Here is a 21005-nt window from a genome sequence, read left to right as displayed (position 1 = left end):
ACCAGAGAAGCTCCCTGAGTGGTAAAAGCCCATGGATTAAAGCAGACTACCGAAGGTGAACATGATAAAAACTCCACTCTGTTTGTTGCTGTTTTTTCTTGGCTAAAGACACTTCCAAAACACATTTCCAGAGAGTAAAGCATGCATTCTACAGTGCACCGAAGCCTCACAGTACGTCTGATGGAATTGAAGGACTGTGAACCCCAGCCCCAAATGCAGGTGAGGGCTCTCCATAGCACCTTCTCTTTTTCTCATTTCAGTTTATCCAATCACCGTTCTAACCAGCTGGATTCAGATCTCAGCAGGCACCGACATTTCCTCTTGAACATCTTAAGCCGATCTCATACTTATTTGCTAGGGATATAAAAGCAACTGCAGCCTGATTCTATCACTGCATCGAGGAGCACATACCTTACACAGTTCTCCAAGCCAAGGAGATTTTGTTTCCAGACATAACCAGATGTATGAAGTCACCAGATATAAATGTGACCCTTCTTGCTATAGGCATTTTTTTGACTGCAACTGACTTCTTGCTTTGTACATTTTTACTTATTTCACAGAATCACAGAACATTAAGAGTTGGAAGGGACCTCAAAAGATCATCTAGTCCAACCCCCCCTCCAAGAGCAGGATCACCCAGACTAAATTGCACAGAAACACATCCAGGCAGGGTTTTAATGTCTCCAGAGAAGGAAACTCCACAGACTCTCTGGGCACTCTGTTCCAGTGCTTTGTCACTCTCACAGTGACAAAGTTCCTCCTTACATTCACTTGGAACTTCCTCTGCTCCAGCTTGCACCCGTTGCCCTTGACCTACCTCTGGTCATCACTGAGAAGAGCCTGGCTCCGTCCTCCTGACTCTCACCCTTTACATATTTACAGACATTAATAAAATCACACCCTCAGTCTCTTCTCCAAGCTAGAGGCCCAGCTCCCTCAACCTTTCCTCATAAGAAAGGTGCTCCACTCCATCAACTTGGTGGCCCTGCACTGGACTCTTTCAAGGAGTTCTATGTCCTTCTTGACTTGAGGGGCCCAGAACTGGATCCAATATTCCAGGTGTGGTCTCAGCAGGGCAGAGTAGAGGGGAAGAAGGACCTCTCTTGAACTACCAACGCCACTCTTCCTAATACACCCCAGGATGCCATCAACCTTCTTGGCCACAAGGGCACATGGCTGGCTCATGGTCATGCTGCTGTCCACCAGGACCCCCAGGTCACTCTCACCCATGTTGCTCTCCAACAGGCCAGTCCCCAAGCTATACTGGTACCTGGGGCTGTTCTTCCCCATATGCAAGACCCTACACTTGCCCCTGTTAAAACTCATTAAACTCCTCCCTGCCCAGCTCTCCAGCCTGTTTCAGTCTCACTGAATGGCAGCACAGCCCTCTGGGATGTCAGCCACCCCTCCGAGTCCTGTTTCATCAGCAGACTTGCTGACGTACACCCTCTTCCTTCACCCAGGTCATCAGTGAATATATTGAACAGTACAGATCGCAGTGCCGACCCCTGATGGACTCCACTAGATATAGGCCTCCAGCCAATGGGACTCTGTCCCATTGATCAAAACTTGCTGGCTTCTTCCCTTCAACCAGATCTCAATCCACATCACGACCTGTCAGAACTCACTACTAGATTTTCCAGATCTTCCATTTAACTTCCTTTAACTTTCCCTCCCCTTTATCTAACATTTTTTAATATTTGAAAACTATCAATAGTCTGAGAATGCAGTTAGTGCTGTTTCACCTCATGATGAAGTTTGGTAAGCATCACCACTGTGAGCTAATGCAAACGTACACTTGCATCATCTGACAACCCAGAACACTTCCAAAGCCAAAGGAATGAATGTTTTTTCAGAATACCAGATGTCATTTCCATTGGAAAACATATTTAAGTCTCAATCACCATTTAAATCCTGTAAAGGAGAACCAATGACTCCATCCCACCACTGACTTTGACAGCATTGAAGCCTGTCCGAACGCCTAAGCTTTAGAATCAGGCCATTAATTTAGTTGTGCCGCTAAACTGTAGACATGGAAATGCAGGAAATATTCGAACAATAACATTTTGAGCACGCTTAAATTCACAGCAACCATGAAGCCACAAAACCAAAATGAAGCTGGGGAAGGCCCCTCTCCTGAAAAGCCCCATTTCTGCACAGATGACCCTACCTCAGGCAGATCTGCGAGGTCAAAGAGGCAGACCTCAGGAGGAGTATCCGGGATAAATTACGGCAGAGGGATTAATCTCCACACAGCTGAAATCTAAAACGCAGGTTTTGAGAAGGGAGTACAGCTCACCTTCTTTTCCAAAACGTCGTATCAGGCAAGATTTACATACAGATAAAAGCTGCCTTTCTTCTTCTCTCCCCCCCAACAATAGAACTGCAATCATAATCAAAATTTACAGGTTTTAAAAATATTCATGGACTGGATATCATCTCAAATAATTCTCTCACTGGAATCTCTGGAAATAATTTCCTATCAAAACAAATGTAAAACTCATTGACATGACAAAATGGTTGGTATCAAAAAAATTAATATGGGTTGAAATAGACCTTTCTGGCAGGACTCTGCTTCTCAGCAAAGTACTGAGGTAAAAGGTTCCTGAAATACCAAAGCCCCCTGCCAGCATGCTCCCACGCGAGAGTCTCCTCGCTTGCACAGTCTGAAGGATTTTTATTGAGTCTGACATTTCTGTCAGGGCTTTGCAGGGGTAACCTGTCAGCAAGAAGCACCTGCCAAGTCCGTCTTTTCAGTCCAACTGCCGTGACGGTAATTACCTGTCACACTGCTTTATTTCCTTCCCTCAAAAACTCTGGTGAAATATAGCTTTGGCAGGTCAAGGTTTTCCATAGCATCTGGGGGGGGAAGTGGGAGCAGAGGGAGGGAGTTCTACTTCAATAGCATTACCAGAAAAATAATAATTGCAGCATCTTCCCAGATAACTAATTTCACTCAAAAATCCTGTCAGTGGGGCGTTTTGTCCAACAGGACCGACATCACCATGCCAGTTAGAAAACTCAGGCTCTTCCACACAGATATACTCTGCTAAAATATTAATTAAGTCAGAATATTCTTATATCAAGGATATCAGAGCGGGCCTTTGCATTAGTATTTCATTTCACTTGAATGCTACTGAGGCTCCAACCCCAAACTTTACTGAATATGCTAGGCTTACAGAGAGACACACGCACATTAACATAAGCAGCACAACATCACTATTTTTCCCCCCTACAGCAGTTTTCCCTCTTCCTTGCAAAATCACACCTTTTACATCATACCCTTACTTATTCTTACAAGCACAATGCCCATTTTGAGACACAAAACTGTCACCCACAGCTATTACCTGATTCCTCTCCATATGTGCTCTCACAGAAGAGGTATTTCATAGAACCAAAAGGCACAGTGAGCATACCCAGGCCTAAGTGACTGTTAGTAAAACACCAGGCCAAATTCACTTCTGGCAAATGTACAGTACTTCATTAAAATAAAGAAATAAACAAACCCCCCTTCAATGGCTAGAATAATTAACATTCTCCATTGCAGCAGACGCCTGTGTCACCAGAAAAACTCTGAAAGCAGATAAACCCCAAACCGCTTCCTCCATCAGCACGCTGTAATTAGATGCTGCTGTATTCCATATACACCTGTACCAGCTATTACCCACTGCTATTGTTTCACATCTTCCTTGTTTCCTCAAGAGCAAAATTCAACTGCTACTGAAGGGCCACCTCCAGAGAAAACCTAGGAAAGTCTGGGACATTCAGAGATTGGAAAAGATATTTAGCTTTATGGTCATCCCCAGGAAAAACTGATGTTTTGCCAATCGTCAATTTGCTGATTACATGAGATTCATGTAATTTGTTTTTTAAGACATTAAAAAAGCATAGAAAAATAAGAGGTCCTAGACCTCCTTGAGTGGCCTTCAACCTCTAAGCAAATTTCCTAAAAGGAGAAGATGAGCTTTGTGAAATCAGGAAACAGCACTCAGGTCTCCACAGGTAACTGAAACAAATGGCCTACAGACTGCTGTGAAAAGCTTTTTCATTATCACCTGCAGTCATGCAACCATTTGCCTAAACTTCTTACTCCTGCAGCTGCCAGAAGTTAGGAATTTATGCCCAGAAAAATGAAATGCAATGAAACGAGAGGAAAGGAGGAAAGGAGGCGTTTGAGACAGGTTTGGAATCAACAGGGTTTCTTCCAGAGGGCTTTCCCCAAGCACATCCCTATGTGGTGATCCATCATCCATTTCCATAAGCCTGCAACTAATTCCAGACACACATCCATGAAAGATGGATGTCAGACCTTGCTTTCATCTGGCCCTGGCACTGTCTAGCTGAAACAGGAAGGATGCTAACATCAAGAGTCCTCCTGATCTGTTAACACTGACCTTGCCATAAAAAAACCCTCCAACACTAAACAACCCCAAACACACACGGTGCACAGTAAATTTCCCATTTCCTTTTTTTTCTGTTTCCCTCAGCATTTCTCCTCTGTACATTCCTGGAATTTAATCAAATTGAAAACTGTAATCAATCATGTCTACCAGGGAAGCAAGCACAGTTTAGGTTGGAAGTATTACAGACCTAGAAGCAACTAAGTACACTAGATTTCATTTCATTATAACAATATTTAAGTATAAGAGGTTCGCTTTCATCTGGAGTAAGTTCCATTTATAAGTCTTAGTTACAACTTTGTTTCCCCTTGTATTTCATTTAAAATAAATAAATAAATAAACAGAAAAAGACTTCAAATCATTATAGGCCTAACCCTTCAGACAGTTGTAGCCTGTTTGGGCCCATTTAGTGTGGGTAAGCTGCAGGCCAACTTTGCCATAGCACTCCCAAACACTGCAGAATGGGCTTATCTATGTAAACTGCCTTGGTTAGTCCCTCTACGCCCTGTACATTCATCCAGGCACTTGAATTCAAATTCAAGAATATGTTTTAGAGATCCAGTCCTGCTGGATGCCAGTGAAAGTCTCTACTGACTTTCAAATGTCTAAACTATGATACAGGCCAGCAAAGTTAGCAATTATTGGGGTTTTTTTAAACAAAAAGGAAGAAAAATAGGTTTAAAACACATAGCAATAAAGGGTTCTTGCTAGACAAGAAGCATTGAGTTTGTTTTAAAATTAAAGAGATTGCAGACATTTATCATATATACACAGAACCTCTAGGTAATGCTATTTGTTCCAATTGCTATTCCAAAGCAAAATTAAAAGTTCTACTGAATGATTAAATAATTTGAAAACTTTACATTTCACCACCCCTTGCTAGGCCTAAAATAGAAAGCTGGCACTAGGCAGGCAGCCTTTTTCCCAGACAGTATTTCTATTTGGATACCAAATTCCAAAACTTTAAAGAATACACACAGCAGTCACAAAAGTTCTGAATGCTTCAAATCCTTCACATCCAGACAGCTGAGGTACTGCAGGGGATCAGCTGACATTCCCCAATTCAGCAACAACCAGTGCCAACATAAGCCAGAAACACAAAGACCTTGCCTGAGCCAGGTGCTAGAATCAGGTCCCTCAAACACAAGTATAGCACAGGGAAGCTCCATTTCTTCACTCTGTTCTTTATTCACTTCCTTTTGCATGAGTAATATTAAGGTGACAATACCTCCCTCCCCCAGCTCTACTATGGGTAATTTACCCTTTGCAAGGTGGCTTTCAGCTGAGAACTTCTATCGTATCCAATGCCACTTTGCTCTGTCACTGCAGGGTCCAGCACATAGGTTTCACTGTTAGGATGCAACATGTTCACCTCCTTCATGGCAGAGGCTGCTAATTACATTGGGGAAATTGCATAGATACAGAAATGCAACAGTATGTTCAAGTGTAATATGTACGGTATATATAGTACAATGTAATATGTACAGTATAATAAGTGTACAAAATAAATATGTGCTAAAATATTCCAAAAAGACAGAGAGCTTGGTGTAAAAACCAGAAGATTTATCACAGTCCCTGTTAGAAGCAGAGCTGGCACAGTACAGAAGAGAAGCTGCTGCTCTTCACAGCTTCATTCAGAAGCCTGAGGGCCTCAAAAGTTAAGACTGCAAATATTTTAATACCTAAAGCAAAACCAGTACATCTTTCAGAGGTTTTGAGCATTTTAAGTTGTGGCTTGGGAATGTATCTGTCCTCCTCCCAGCATACAAGATAACATACCTCAGAAAAGCATCATCATATTGTAGCTTCAGGGGATTGGTTCCCTCTGCTCTGCCACTTCTACCCTCACTCTGAAAATGTTAGCATTATTCATCTGCCAACTTGTCTTGGCCTCCCCATTTCAAATGCAAGGTGCTGATTTTGTCCCTTGCCTTTCTTTTCCAACCCCCCTTTGAAAAATTAATTTATCAGCGCCTTTCACATCAGTCTACAACATTTCCCATCTTATGTTACAATGATTTGCAGTTAAAGGGGAAAATGCTTTGCTTCTGAAAAAGAAGAAAAGGAACAAATATATGTCTTGCCCAAAAATCCCAAAAATCCCACTTACATAAACAATGTCCCATTTCCAAAGCACAGAGATTTCTGAAGTTCAGCAAACAGACTGTCTGTACTGCATTTACACAGAGCCACATTCATTCATCACTTTCAAGTCTAATTACCAAGCCATTTCCCTCTTGGCAACCTCTAATGGCCAGAAGAATTAGGTTTTACATGGTCAGGATACCAAGGGATAACAAATACCCATAACTCTTTGCAGCTGTGCAATCTGTAAAGCCTCTCAAGCTTCGCCTGGGCATGGGATTACTGCAAGGCAAACTTTCCTCCTCACGTGCTGCTGTATCTGGAGCAGTCCTATGGCTCTCGCTTCAGTACAGTCTCTCCTACAAGAAGTCAGAAAACCTTTCAAAAGTGAGGAGAAAGGGAGAGATAAAAAAGTCACAACCTGCTTGTGGGAGCAAACGCTGATTAGAACCACAGAGTGGTGGAAAAGGCTCCGTACATCACATAGGTCACTTCTTCCAGTGTACAACTGCTTGATGCTGCACGTTAATCCTTGAAAAGTCAGTTTCCCTTTAAAAATGTCAAGGGCTGGAGAGTTTGCCACATGGCTCACAGCGAAGAAGAATTCTCTAACGAAAGCCTTTCTGATTTGCAGTTTTTCCTATCTCAATAATTCTTCCTACACAAAAACTGACTGTGACGCCTCTAACTTTCTGCCCTCTTTTCCTCTGCAGGTGTATCATCTGTTCTTTAGTATCACTTACACGGACTCCCTCTTTTTCTTCACAGTCACTCCATTTGGCCTCTGATCTTTTATTTTCAGTCCTTTCTAAACTTCTTCTAACATCTCAACATAAACCAGTCAGAGAAGGAAGAGTCTTCCAAGGGTGCTAAAGTGCAACATAACAGAACAAAATGCAGAAATCAATACAGCTCAAGTTATCTGTCTTTACTGCCGCATTGGAAACTCAAGTCCATTCAGAATCACCCTCTCATTTTCTTGCAGGAAGGATATCCAGACTTCTCCATCAAGCGACTGCTCCTTAGGCTATTTTTCATCAGAGGTTCAGGATTTATTTTTGTAAATCCTCTTTCAGGCTGGTACGTACATCCAGACTACTTTTTTAATTCTTTGATTAATATGTATGAATTTGTTGCCTACAAGTAGAACAATGTAGGGGGTGTGGACAGACAAGAAGAAAAACCCAGGAGCTTATTTCATGTATATGAAACATATCCAACTTCTAAGTAAGCTGGACCAAAAAAAAAAAAAAAAGAAAGCATTTTCAGAAACAATATATTTTGACACTGAACAACATCAATCAATCCAACTTATGCCGACTTTAAAGAATTATTTCTTGTAGCTGATATATGCACATAAATATACTTTGCAAAGCAAACCTCTACACGAGGCAGTTACATTAGGCAGAGCGCTAGATGTATCGCAGTTACGGGTTGTAGCTCGGCAATGTGCAATATAAAACCAACTCTTGTGCCGTATCCCAATGCAGCCACAGCGTTTGCCATGAAGTAGCGGCTTGTGCAGTGACAGAGGCTCCGCTACAGGATGCAAAGATGACATTCTATTGAATGGCATAAACAAGAAAATCTCTGTGCTTTCTTGATTTATCTGTGTTATAATTAATTAGTTAGCATGTGCCTCCCCATGAGAAGGAATTGCTTAGTGATCTCCACAGAAGGCTGCGAGCCAAATATTTGTGTTTTAAACCTGCATGCTATCGCGAAATCTAAACAAGCAAAAATGGGTTAATGAATACTTGGCAAAGTGCTTTGAAGAGCAAAAGCATGAAGAATTTACTCAATGTTATTTCACATCTGTATTTCCAATCTGAATGACGCATTAAACTATTCTTACAGCTTCACAGTTTAGGCTTCTCTGTATCTCTGGACACGTCCCGTTAGGATCATAAGAGGTTACCTACCCCAGAGATTTGGGATACAGCACATTCTGCACAAAGCCCACAGAATCCCAATAAGGATTTAAACTGAGCTGAAAAACTTTTACAAAGCTGTATTACAGTGTTTTTCACTGCCAAGGCAGAGAAAACTAATTCAACCAACAGAGGGAATAGGGAGACAATATAAACAGGTGTTTCCTTGCAAACTTCAGTATGGTTAGTAATAGTACAGGAAATGGATCTCCAGAGGCCACAAATCGTTAGCATCTCTAATGCATTTGCAAATTCCTACTGTGCAAAGTCAGCCTGTAAAAAAAAAAAGGGGGCCATTTCTAATAAGTGCCTTGTCTGGTTTCCTACACCATTTAATTTCAGATGCATTTTATGAGAACTCTGCTACATATTTTACCTCCCATCTGGTTCAGATTTGACAATGAAATATTTGTGCGTCCCACCCTGTTCTTTTTAAAGCTCCAAAACCAGATGTCTCCAGCACAACACGGCTGCAGCAGGTCATACCACATTCTTCAGCAAGCCGTGCCAGGCCTACTACCCACCACAGACAGTTCCAGGTAAAAGGAAAATTGGGTTGTTTACTGCCTAAAAGAATAAAGCAAACAAACAAACAAACAACACCTGCAGGACACTGTGTGAAAAGGCTGATTGAAAGATATTAGAGCTTACTCTTCCGAAAGGTTTTTCTCTTGATGAAGTGGTGTTTCTGAAAGCTAAACATAATTTAGAACTGCAGGATGGATATTTCCCCCTCACAACCTGCACTGGCTTGATTCCAGCGCACATCTTTGCAACTTTTCTGTTTCAGTAAGGAGGCAGGTGTTTGAGCACGTACTGCAGGGTGGCTAGTGTTTCTAGGAAGCTTACAAAGTTCACCTGAACACATTGTGTACGAGCAGGATGCTGATCTTTGAAGACATCTCCTACCAGATTTTACTTATTCAACACAAAGTGTGTTCATTTCTTAGCAGTTTCACAGGGCAGCTCTGTGCTGACTCCTACAACGTAAGCGATTTGTGCCTCTGCAACATCAGAATGACATCTTCTGTCCTTTCCTGCAGATACAAAAGGCCTTTTTGCAATACAAAGCATTCTGTGAGGATGCCAAGGCAGCTTCTTCTCCAGAAAAATGGTGAAGTTGTGATGCACCTTTAAACTGGACAAATACTTTCTATATGCACATAATTCTTCTTGTGAAGCCTTGAAAAGCCAGAATCAAAACTCACTAGCCTTGGTGACTAGGAAACAGGTATCCTTTATTACAGCGCTGGGCACACAGGGGATCACTCCTCCAAAACAAACCGGAAAAAAGTACTTGCTCACAAGAAGTACTAGTATTTTATAAGAAGGTATCCCTCAAGATAGACCACTTTGACTAGCTTGTCAAATCTTAACTGCTACAGCAGCAATGAAAACCTGCTATAATCCTCCTTCAGATTATAGCTAAATGTATCTCGGAATCATCAAAAAGGAGGATATTTTAAAAAACAGTGTTAGCTGCTAACACAACATTCCCTTTTTAACATCACAGATGAAGAGACCTAAGCATTCCTAATCTTTCCATGAAGTTTTTCCCAGCAATGTTTCCATGTATGTGTAAATTCAGGGACATGAGCAGTCTCCTTGGTAATTCATGTTACATAGCATACAATATTGTTTACTTGATGGAAACGCTATATTAGGCCAGTGCAACAACCCTGGGAAAAGGAGGGAGTTAGTTACTGGAAATAAATGCAAACTAAAACCACAGAAAACTGCCAGAGGGCATGAGAACCAGCAGAATCATTCCTGCTAATGAAATGAGAAAAGAGGAATTCCACTGGCTTACCTGTTTATACCAAGTTAAATACGCTTGGGAAGAAGTCACAAATGCTATCCTTCTGCATGTGGAACGAGCATATTAAATAATTCTAGCAAGGTATTATGCTGGTGATTGCACAATGTAAGAGTAATTTATCTGAAAATAATGTCTGATTTTTGTAACAGGATTACTTACTTTCCCCTCTCAACTGCCAAGGCATCTATTTCATCAAAGAAAAGAATTGAAGGAGACACCGTTCTGGCTTTTCTAAAGATCTAGAAAAACAACAATGAAACAATTTTAAGGGATGGAAAATGTTTGCAGAACGCTGTCGCCCCACACACACCTCCAAAACCAGAGAGCATTACAGAACAGTCATAAGCCTTTTTTAAACAGACCTCAGAAGTTACTGGTGATACTGCAGGATACATGCTTACAGTGACACCTGCTATCAGATCCCAAATTTGACATGTAACCCTACGCCGATGCAGAAGGAAGTTAAACAACACAAAATACCCCTTCTGCATTTTTTTTTCATTTTTAAATTTAAGCCAGATGGAAGTTTTTTTGGACAGCTTAAAGGTAGCCTTGTAAGCAGAGAAGAATCTGAATGCCAGGAAAGCTTAGCATACAATGTTATGTGTAGCTTGCCCTTTTCTCACCTCTCTTACTGCTCGTTCAGACTCACCAACATATTTATTCATCAGCTCAGGGCCCTGCAAAATTTGAGAAAATTAGTTTAAAAAGCACATTACATTTGTATAGAAAATGACTGAGACAAGCTACATTACCAGTGCTCTGCGGCAAGGAATTTTTGTAATTTGTCACTTGCAAGTCTTATTTGTGCATTTTTCAGACTTACCTTTTACCTGCACCAAGTTTTCCTCCATTTCTAATAGCACTGTGCATGCCCGTAACTATGCAAGTAGGTTAATCCTTTCACACTAGTATTATCACATTACTTTCAAGAGAAACAGAATTAACCAAGAAAATAAAAGGTCAGGGCTTCTCAAATATTCTTGGTTCAACAACAGCAACAAAGGGGCTGCAAACTGGCCAAAAAGATGAACTACAGAAAAGCACTGTGCTCTCAACACACATCCTGTCCAGCCAAGCACCAAAGCAGTGACTGAAACCAACGTTTAGCAGCGCTTCTTGGAACTTGACAGTTTGCAGGTCCAGAAAGAAGCAGCTGCCGCAGCACCACACCTGAAACCCATCCACGAGGTGCTCCATCCCCAGCAAGAAAGCTGTTCAGTGTCTTTGCTCATTCACATTCTTTCTCCCCTCTGCTGAGACTGCCCAGCGTGATTATCAGTGCCGGCTGCCACTGCGCCTGTTTATACTCACAGCCCTGTCCACTAGGACAGACCAGAGAGCACAGGGTCAACGTGCAGGTCTTGAACAAGTACTTACAATTATAGTAAGTTAAACAATAGAGAATTCTCAAAGCATTTTCTGTTCTGCTATATCCTGTAGGATAGGCTGCTTAAATAATGCTTCCTAATGGCACTGAGATTCTCATGGGATTGGTAATGATTCACTGACTTGAGCCTGGCTTGCATTAACACTGACCCGCAGCCACAACCAACGATGATTATCCACTGCCCTGAACGAAAGAAGCCATCAAGTTCAACTTATTTTCCAGGGAACAGGTGTCCTCCTAATTCCACTAGCCAAAACAACATCCTTCTTCATAGTCTGAAAACTGAACAACCCTTCTATGTTTCACAAACAAGAGTACCTTCAGGTACTCCCCATCTCTGAAGATACTCAAGACCCATCTGGATGCCTCCCTGTGTGACCTGTCCTAGGGACCCTGCTTTGGCAGGAGGGTTGGACTCAATTATCTCTGGAGGTCCCTTCCAACCCCTACAACTCTGTAACTCTGTCGTGGTTTCACCCCGGATGAGGGCCAAGATCCACGCAGCTGCCTGCTCCTTTAAGGAAAAGAGCAGGTTAAAGGGAAGAGGGAAGGGGGGTGAGAAGTAAGGGAAGGGAAAAAAGGAAGAGAAAGGGGCAAATAACCCCAAAATCAAGAAATTAAGAGGCCCGTGGGTTGGGATAAGGATAGTTTACTAAGATAACAGAAAGATACAATGTAACAATACTAACAGGACTTCAAAGCAAAATATATGAAGCTGTTGATACACAATGCAGTTTCTCACCAAACCACACAACTCAGGCCGTGCCACCCAGAGCCGTCCCAGAACCCGACCGTCCCCCAAGAACCGCGTGTCCCGGAGCCGCCCCAGGCCTTCCTCCCGTCAGCCCCCGATATCCTGGGCAGGACGTAACTGGCATGGAATACTCTCTTTGGTCAGTTCGGTCACCTGTCCTGGCTTCGCCCTCCTTTCTCATGAAGAGCTGAGAAAGTCCTTGACTGTCTGACAGCAACTAGAAACATCAGGGTGTTATCAGCACTACTCCCATTTTACTCTCAAACACAGCATTCATCTGCTGTTACAAATGAAATTAACTCCATCCTGACCAGAACCAGGACAAACTCTTGGCTCAGAGAAGCAGCACAGCTTTAAATGATGGGTATGCTAAAATTAAGAACACATGGCAGGTGCACAGATCTACATTGGCAGCAACAGAGCTTGTTACAGCCCCTCTTTCAGTGGGACCCAAATCTGCATAACAGACTCATTACTCTACAAAAGCAGCATGCTGAGGTTTTGCAGTCTACCCTCCCCGCACTTCTTTTCATCCTTGCAGTAACAGTTAATACACTGGCTTTGTCGTGACAGTAGCACCACTGGAAAGTACCTGCACCTCTGCATGGACAAGAATGTAAGCTCTAAAGAGAAAAGCACAAGTTACCTGGCATCAGCAAAGCATCCAGGCTATGGCACTAGTTTTATTTATTTACTTTGAAATAGCAGCCCATTACCCAAAGGACCAGGTGAGAAACAGCAGTGTCCAGACCTCAGATACCACGTGGGCAAAAGCAACTGTATAAAGACTGGAAGAAGAGTACCAGGGCCTTGCCCCTAGGAAACAGGATGCAATTAGCACTGCTTCTTCCTTTCATGAACATCCACCCTTAAAGCAATGGCCATGGTAGCTGAAGCGTCACCTGCAGGGTTTTGACAGCCTCAGAATTTGAGACTGTTGGATACTTGCATGAAAACAGAATTATTCATCAACATTACTGATGGAAAAACACAGGGAAAAGATAGAAAGAAAGAAAAAGTTAAGCGAAAGAATCACAAAGCCTTTTCCTACTATTGACTGTGGGCACTCAACATTAAGAGCACACAGGGGTTTGTGTGGAACAGGCTGGCAGCTCAAAGAGACAGCATCCAGCTGCTCCAGGCCCTTGCCATCCATCACGCTCAGTGATGAGGAATCCAATAGCACAGGCCTAATACATCCTTAAGGAATGAGAGCAGTCTTATCTTTCTGTCTAGCTTTCAGCTAAACTCAGCTGAAACACTGACAAGCCCCTGTAGGTTCTACCTACCATTATAGACTTCCTTTACAAACTTTTTCTTGGAACCTGTGGACCTTCTCCTTCATGCCCTTATTCTCCTAAGTAATCTTCACTCACATCAGTATTCTCATGGAAGCCAACAGCATCTACATCAATGCCAATAGAGTAGTCCTCTAATATGACACAACATCAAATACTCTGACATTGTCTTTTGCCTGCACAAAAAAACCCAACTTAAAACCATAACTACTCTCTTTGAGCTTTAAGGTACAATATAGTTTCAGATGCTCAGAGTTTTATTTTTAATTAAGCACTAAAATACGATCAAGGCAACATCAAAGCAATAAATACTGTTTAAAATGTTTCCAAAGAGAATTATTTTGAATGCATGGTTTTTCTGTAAGCTTTGACTTGAAGTTTTTCTCCATTTTTCTCTTCATTAAGCAGCAACTCAAGGTGAAAAACCATTACGTATTAATGACCTGTACTTCTTCAAGGAGAATTTTGAGGAAAATTCATTTCAAGGTATCCTACTTTACCACTCATATCAAAACTGCTGTTCAGAATAACATTTTTATCACAAGCAGCTTGGAAGTCTGAGTATATGTGGCCATAAAGGAAAAAGACTCCATAGTAAGAGAAAGAGGAAAAAGGAGGAATCAGTATACACTTCATCTCATTCAAACACTTCAAACCACAACACAAAACCCAGAAGCATTCAAATCAGCTGCATGCAGAAACTGAACTGGGTTAGCTCTGGTCCCACCTGAGCTGAACCCCCAGCCTGACGCTGTCCACAAATGGGCTATGTCCCTTAGCTGAGACTGACGGAACTCTTTCAAAATCCAGATCTGCATGACAAGTTGCCTGCAGGCCACCCCAAAGTCACCTGACCTGGTTTCCAATTTTCACAAAGCTCTTTTTTTTTTTTTTTTTTTTAATTTAGGAAGTTGGTTTTGAAGTTGGAGGCCACTTAAGAGACACCAGGAAGATGTCTTGGGTTTATTTACAATTTATTTATTTTTGATTTTCAATGCTTTTCTAATGCTTTAAAAAAACCCCAAGCAACATGAGGCTGACTTAATCAGCAAGTCGACATTGGTTGAAACACTGTTTTTTGGCCCAGAGGTGAACATACAGATTCCTTTAAAAGCTGTTCACAGCTGTTGATACACTGACCCAGAGGTGCGAGTAACAAATGGCCCGGTTTAATGATGCATAGCTCTGTTCTCTCCTGCAACAAGCCATCTTCCATATGAAGGGACACGGAGAATTAAAACCTGTTCCTTCTGGTCGTTTGCACAGCGGCTCCCAAAATCAGCAAAACATTTGGAGCAGGAAATTTGCAGCAGCAGTTGTAGCTTAGCCATGTACACTGTAGCCATGCACATTGTAGCACCTGTGAGCTACAACCCAGAATAATAGTATAAAAACTGCTGATTTGGGCCCACAGTATCAGCTGAGTTTTGCTTATTCAGCCTCAAAGTAGAAACAGTTTCTAGGTATCCTCTGTTTGGAAGCGATCCCATCCCCATTTACAAGATACATTCCCCTTGTATCACAAACCTTCCATTTGCTTATGGTCTGGATTGAGTGCCAATTTTTAAATCATAGAATGGCCTGGTTGGAAGTGACTCTAAGGATCACAGACTTCCAACCCCCCTGCCACAGGCAGGGACACCAACCTCCAGGCCTGGATCTACACAAGGTTGCCCAGGGCCCCATCCAACCTGGCCTTGAACACCCCCAGGGACAGGGCATCTACCACCTCTCTGGGCAGCCCATTCCAGCCACTCACCGTTCTCTCTGTAAAGATTTTCCCCCTAATATCTCATCTAAACCTTCCCTCCTTTAAATTTTCTTTTTAAATAAAAAAAAAATCAAGGGAAAAAAGAAAATTCCTTACATTCAAAACAGGATTGGAATAAGTTCTTGAAAGAAGAGCCACACAAAAGATATTATTCATCTACAACATATCACAAACAATTTCTTCAGTGCTGTAGTTTCTACTTTGAACATCATGCAGGCATTAAAATATCAGTCATAATTATTATTTTATTTCAAATGCAGCATCTGGAAACCGAGCTCTACACTCTGAATCTCAAAAAGAAAAGAAAAAAGAGAGGAGGTATCAAAATTAGTCTTCAACTGTTCACAATACATACCTAGGGCAATGTTCATTGCCCACACTCAAGTCATCTGCATGTGAGTTAGATGTTCACATTAACCACTTTAGAGACCTGCATCTATCTCAAATTCTGTGCGCCTCACTGATGTGCTAGCTTCTCATCAGACTGCAGGAGGAGAGCAGTCAGACAGCTCAGAGAAGCAAAGCTTGCACCCACCCCTACCAGCACACCATTCCAGGTGAAAAGACTAAGAGGGCATCTGATCAATGGTTATAAATATCTGAAGTGTGGTAGACGAAGGGAAATGGCCAACCTCTGCTCAGTGTCTGTGGGGACAGGACAAGGGGCAATGGCCTCAAGTTGCAGCACAGGAAGTTCTGCACCAATATGCAGAAGAACTTTTACCCAGTGAGGGTGAAAGAGCCCTGGGACAGGCTGCCCAGGGGGGTGTGGAGTCTCCTTCTCTGGAGATACTCAAGCCCTGTCTGGACATCTCTCTCTGTGCCCTGTCCTAGGGACCCTGCTTTGGCAGGGTGGTTGGACCCTATGATCTCTGGAGGTCCCTTCCAACCCCTATCAGCCTGTGATAAAGCCAGCATTCTCGCCTCCTTTTTAGTTCTTCTTTCTAGTTGCATGCAGGTGAGATGATCTACTCTAACAACATTGCCTGATTTGGAAGAGACTCCAAAACTAGTTACAGAATCTTTCAATACTGGAATCTCAATGGCAAAATGCTATCCCATCCATACTACAGCCAAACCAAAGCGACAACAGGCCAGCCATAGGAAAGAGTTCACAAGATAAACAGTGAGCCTGCCCTTACTCCAACAGTAAGGCTGTTTCTAATGCAGAGGTTGTACATGTGTGATTTGCTAATAGGTTACGCTACATAGAACAATATTTGCTCAGAAAACACAGTATATTTGCTTGTTAAGGATAAAGCCTACTTCTCTTTCAATGCTGTTTAATGATTTAATCTGCATTACTCCAGCTTCTCAGCAGACAAACTCCAGGCTGAGCACTGTGAGCTGCTTTAATCACTTCCTCTCCCTCTGCCCTGCATTCCACAGGACCTTAAAGACTTGTTGACACCTGTCTGGTGTTTTAAAAACTTCCAATTTCAACAGGTGCTTGTGGTCTCCAAAGCATCCGAGGGAGTAGGCTGACACAAAAATGTCACCCTCAATCCTTGCGGTGTAGTTGCTAGAAGCAGCACAATCAAACACTCATCGTGCCTCCGAATTCACTTGTTTGCCAGAAGCCAGTTACTTGTAGCGTGGACTGAACTGACTGGAAGTCATAGAATCATAGAAAGGTCTGGGTTGGAAGGGACCCCAAGGATCACAGAGTTCCAACACCCTGCCACAGGCAGGGGCACCAACCTCCAGGCCTGGATCTACACAAGGTTGCCCAGGGCCCCATCCAACCTGGCCTTGAACACCTCCAGGGAAGGGGCATTCACCACCTCTCTGGGCAGCCCATTCCAGCCCCTCACCACTCTCTCTGTAAAGAACTTCCCCCCAGTATCTCATCTAAACAGTGAGTTAAATTCACTGCATGCACCAGCGCCTTCAGAGGGCCCATTCAGCACTCTGGCACAGCTGCCAAAGCCTGCAAAATCCATGTCAACTTGAGTGGAAGTGCTGCATCAGCACAGGCACAACAGTATCAAGTCAGAGGTGAAATTCTATCCCTGCAGAATTAGAGAATCAGAGAATGTGTAATGTTGGAAGGGACCTTTACAGTTCATCTAGTCCAACTGTCCCTGCAGTAAGCAGGAACATCTTCACTAAATCAGGTTGCTCAGAGCTCCATCAAGCACCACCTTGAACGTCTCCAGGGATGGGGCCTCTACTGTGTCTCTGGGCAACCTGTTCCAGTAATCCAACATCCTCATATTGATGAACTTTTCCCTAATAGCCAACCTAAATCTCCCCTTTTCAGCTTTAAAACCACTACCCCTCATCCTATTGCTACATGTCCTCCTGAACAGTTCCTCCCCAGCTTTCTCATAGGTACCTTTCAGGCACTGGAAACTATAAGGTCCCCCCGAAGCCTTCTCTTCTCCAGACTGAAGAAGCCCAACTCTCTCAGCCTGTCTTCCTAGAAAAGGTGCTCCAGCCCTTTGATTATTTTTGTAGCCTCCTCTAGACATGCTCCAACAGGTCCATGTCCTTCTTGTGTTGAGGGCTGCAGAGCTGGACACAGTACTCCAGGTGATGTCTCACCAGAGCAGAGGGATAGAATCCCCTCTCTTGATCTTCTGGCCCACACTTGTGATGCAGCCCAGGATGTGATTGTCCTTCTGGGCTGTAGATGCACGTTGGTGGTTCCTGTCCATCTTCTCCACCCACAAGTATTCCCAAGTCCCTTTCCTCAGGGCTCCTTTCAAACATATAACCTCCTAACCTTATGGATAACGGAGGTGTTCTGACCCAGGTGCAGAACCCTACACTTGGCTTTGTTGAGCCTCCTGAGGTTCACCTGAGGTTCGCTTCTTCAGCCTGTCCAGGTCCCTCTGGATAGCATCCCATCCCTCCAGCAGATTAACTTCACCACTCAGCTAAGTGTCACCAACAAAATTGAAGCAGATCTAAAAGTAACTCATCCTGCTCACCTGCACTGACCACCTTTACAACTCATCCCAGTTCATGAGGGATTTTCAGCACCCGTCCCTATTCACTGCCGCTTTTAGCTACAGGCTGAACAGCTGCCAGCCACTGCTCTGTGTGGGCCCCTTCTTGGCACCATCAGGACAGTATCCACACAGGATAACACATGGGATCAAAAAAAAAAAAAAAGTCACACAGTAAAACAACACAAAATTAGCCATCCACGCTGCAGAACATATTTGGCCACTGACACTTTACCCCTCTAGCAACACTCCATTCTGTCATTGGTACTCTTACCTGCCTGCTGACAAACCCTTGGTAACTGGACAGGGAGAAGCCAAGCACTAGCAAAAATTAATCTTCCACTGTAATTGAGAAGGGACAAGGAAACAGATACAGAGAATTACCTTTTAATCTTTTTCTGCCTGCCCATTCACTGTTGGGAACCTTATGGTAAGAATGGAGAAATGCTTTATTTTAATTTGAATTGAGTAAAACATACAGAGAGCTTCAGTATTAAAAGCTTTCATTAAAGTATCTCAAATTGTTATCCTTTGAAAAAAAAATTTAAACATTTTCGGATCCACTTATTTTCACTATCTGCTCATTAACAAGTTACTGTAAATGAACTGATAGGGAACTGAGGGAAATTTTATCATTTATCAGTTTCTCATAAAACCAGAAGGCTGCTTTTTTTTTCATCTTAAATGTTTCGTTTAGCTAGTTACAGTCACCAAGCTTTCTTATTTCACATTTCTGCCCACTGAAACCCCCAAAAAGCTAAACAACCTTCCCAAAAATTCAGTGACAGTTTTTCACGAAGTAAAGCAGTTGGCCTTTCCAAGCCTCATTAATCTGTTTGAGCTGCTGAAGCCAAGAGCTGAAGGGAAAAGCAGAGGAAACTTCAACTGGAAAATATTTTGACGTAATTCACCCAGATGACAAACTAAGCTTAAGCACATGTCAAGCACGGGGAGCGGGACAAAAGCATCAGCAGGGTGATACAGGAAGTTATATCAAGCCAAGGTGAAGTCAGAGCTCAGTGTCTATTTTTGTAAATTACTGCTAATTGAAAAAAGAAAAGATTGCTTCAGCTCAAGCCTTTAAGTAACAGCAAATAAGTGTCAGGAATATTTTCTAACCAATTTTCCCCCCCTGCCATAGCTAGAACTCTTAACCGATGCAAATAATGTTTTGGAGCAACATAGTACACACCATCTGTGCCATTGGTTTGCTTGGTGTTAACATCCTTAGATGTTACTTGCCACTAAGGGTGGGTTTAGGGTTGGTTTTTTAAATGTTGCTTCACTTTGTTTACAAGAATTTTGGGGGTTTTATAAAAATTTATTTTTATAAACAAGAATCTGAATTCCAAGAGAGAAGATCTACATTTTCTGAACATTTAAGCTGTTTTAAGTCACTATCGCTGAGTTTTGGCCTCAGTTTTTATTTTAAACAGACAAATACTAAAAAGCACTAAGCAGCAAGAGGAAAGATGCTTCCAAAACCATTACAAGAACACAGAAGTTACATAATTTTTCTTCTTGTTTATTTTGCAAACTCAGGTAATCTGCTTGTCGGATACAACGCAGAAGTCAGAGAAGTCAGAGTCCCCTGTTGATATAACCCTGAGAAAAAGCCTCCTGAAATCAGCAGAAAGGCTCCCTCTGGTTTTAGCTGGCTGAGTAGAAGGTAATGCAATGCAAGATATCATCAATAGCATACAGCCCCTCTAGTATGCAGGATCCTGGGCTAATGGGCAACTCAAGGGGCAGAAGGATTTTACAATTCCCACAGCACTTTTAAGACCATCAGCTAAGAAGCACATTGTAACTGGATGATGGGGTTTATCTGGGTGGGTACCACAGTGCTGCCTCCCAGCCTGGACAAGCTAAGAGCAAACTTCAGCATTCACTTTCAACGAGGTTAAAAACAAAACAGCACAAGGGTTTTCTTGTTTGGTAATAAAGCTTATTACCTAGATGCTGCAATAATAAGGGGGGGGGGGGGGGGGGGGGGGGGGAGGAAATCCACAGAGATTCCCTGCAAGTTGCTTCCCAGAAAAGCAATAGAAAATACATGAAGTAATATTCACTATGTTCTTAGCTGGACACAATGAAGCAGGATTTCCTAAAAATAAGATGTAAAAAAATAAAATCCAAGAGGGTAGTCATAACAAATCTAAATAAACTAAGATTCAAGACAAATGCAGACACAATTATCTACACCGTACAGGAAGATACGGCAGTTTCCTCTAAATTTATTCTTACAGTATCACTAGAAAAATCTTAGTGGTCTAATCAACAAAAGTGTCAAAAAAGTAGCCAGTCAAAGCTGACCTTGAGTTCAGGAGCTGTCAAAACTGTGGAGATATGGCGCCACATAAACAGTCAAAAGAGGGGAAATAAATCCCACAGAATAACAGTGACAAAGGGTTTCATTTTCATCGTGTCCCATTTCAGAAAACTAGATGGTATCTCCAGCAGAGAAGTCACAGGCACAGTTGTGTATTTCAGCAATGGGTCATAAGCCTAGCAGAAGCTGCATCCCCCATTCTATTAATACTGATAGGTTTGATACCTGTATACAATTTTCTTTCCCTACCAGGAAAAGAAATGCATAAGAT

At 42.5% G+C, this 21005-nt stretch overlaps 1 protein-coding gene across 1 annotated transcript in view; it reads right to left on the bottom strand.

Annotated features, from left to right (window-relative positions):
- Window positions 1–21005, bottom strand: part of AFG2A (AFG2 AAA ATPase homolog A) — a 205677-nt gene that overhangs the window by 143023 nt on the left and 41649 nt on the right. Inside the window, 2 exon segments of the mRNA XM_084263783.1 lie at window positions 10395–10474; window positions 10862–10915. Of these exon segments, the coding sequence (XP_084119909.1) occupies window positions 10395–10474; window positions 10862–10915 (134 nt within the window).

This window comes from Gallinula chloropus (assembly GCF_964237585.1).
Source record: "Gallinula chloropus genome assembly, chromosome: 4".
Classification (NCBI taxonomy): Eukaryota; Metazoa; Chordata; class Aves; order Gruiformes; family Rallidae; genus Gallinula; species Gallinula chloropus.
Note: the sequence above shows the minus strand (reverse complement) of the source record. Positions and strands in the feature narration are given on the sequence as shown.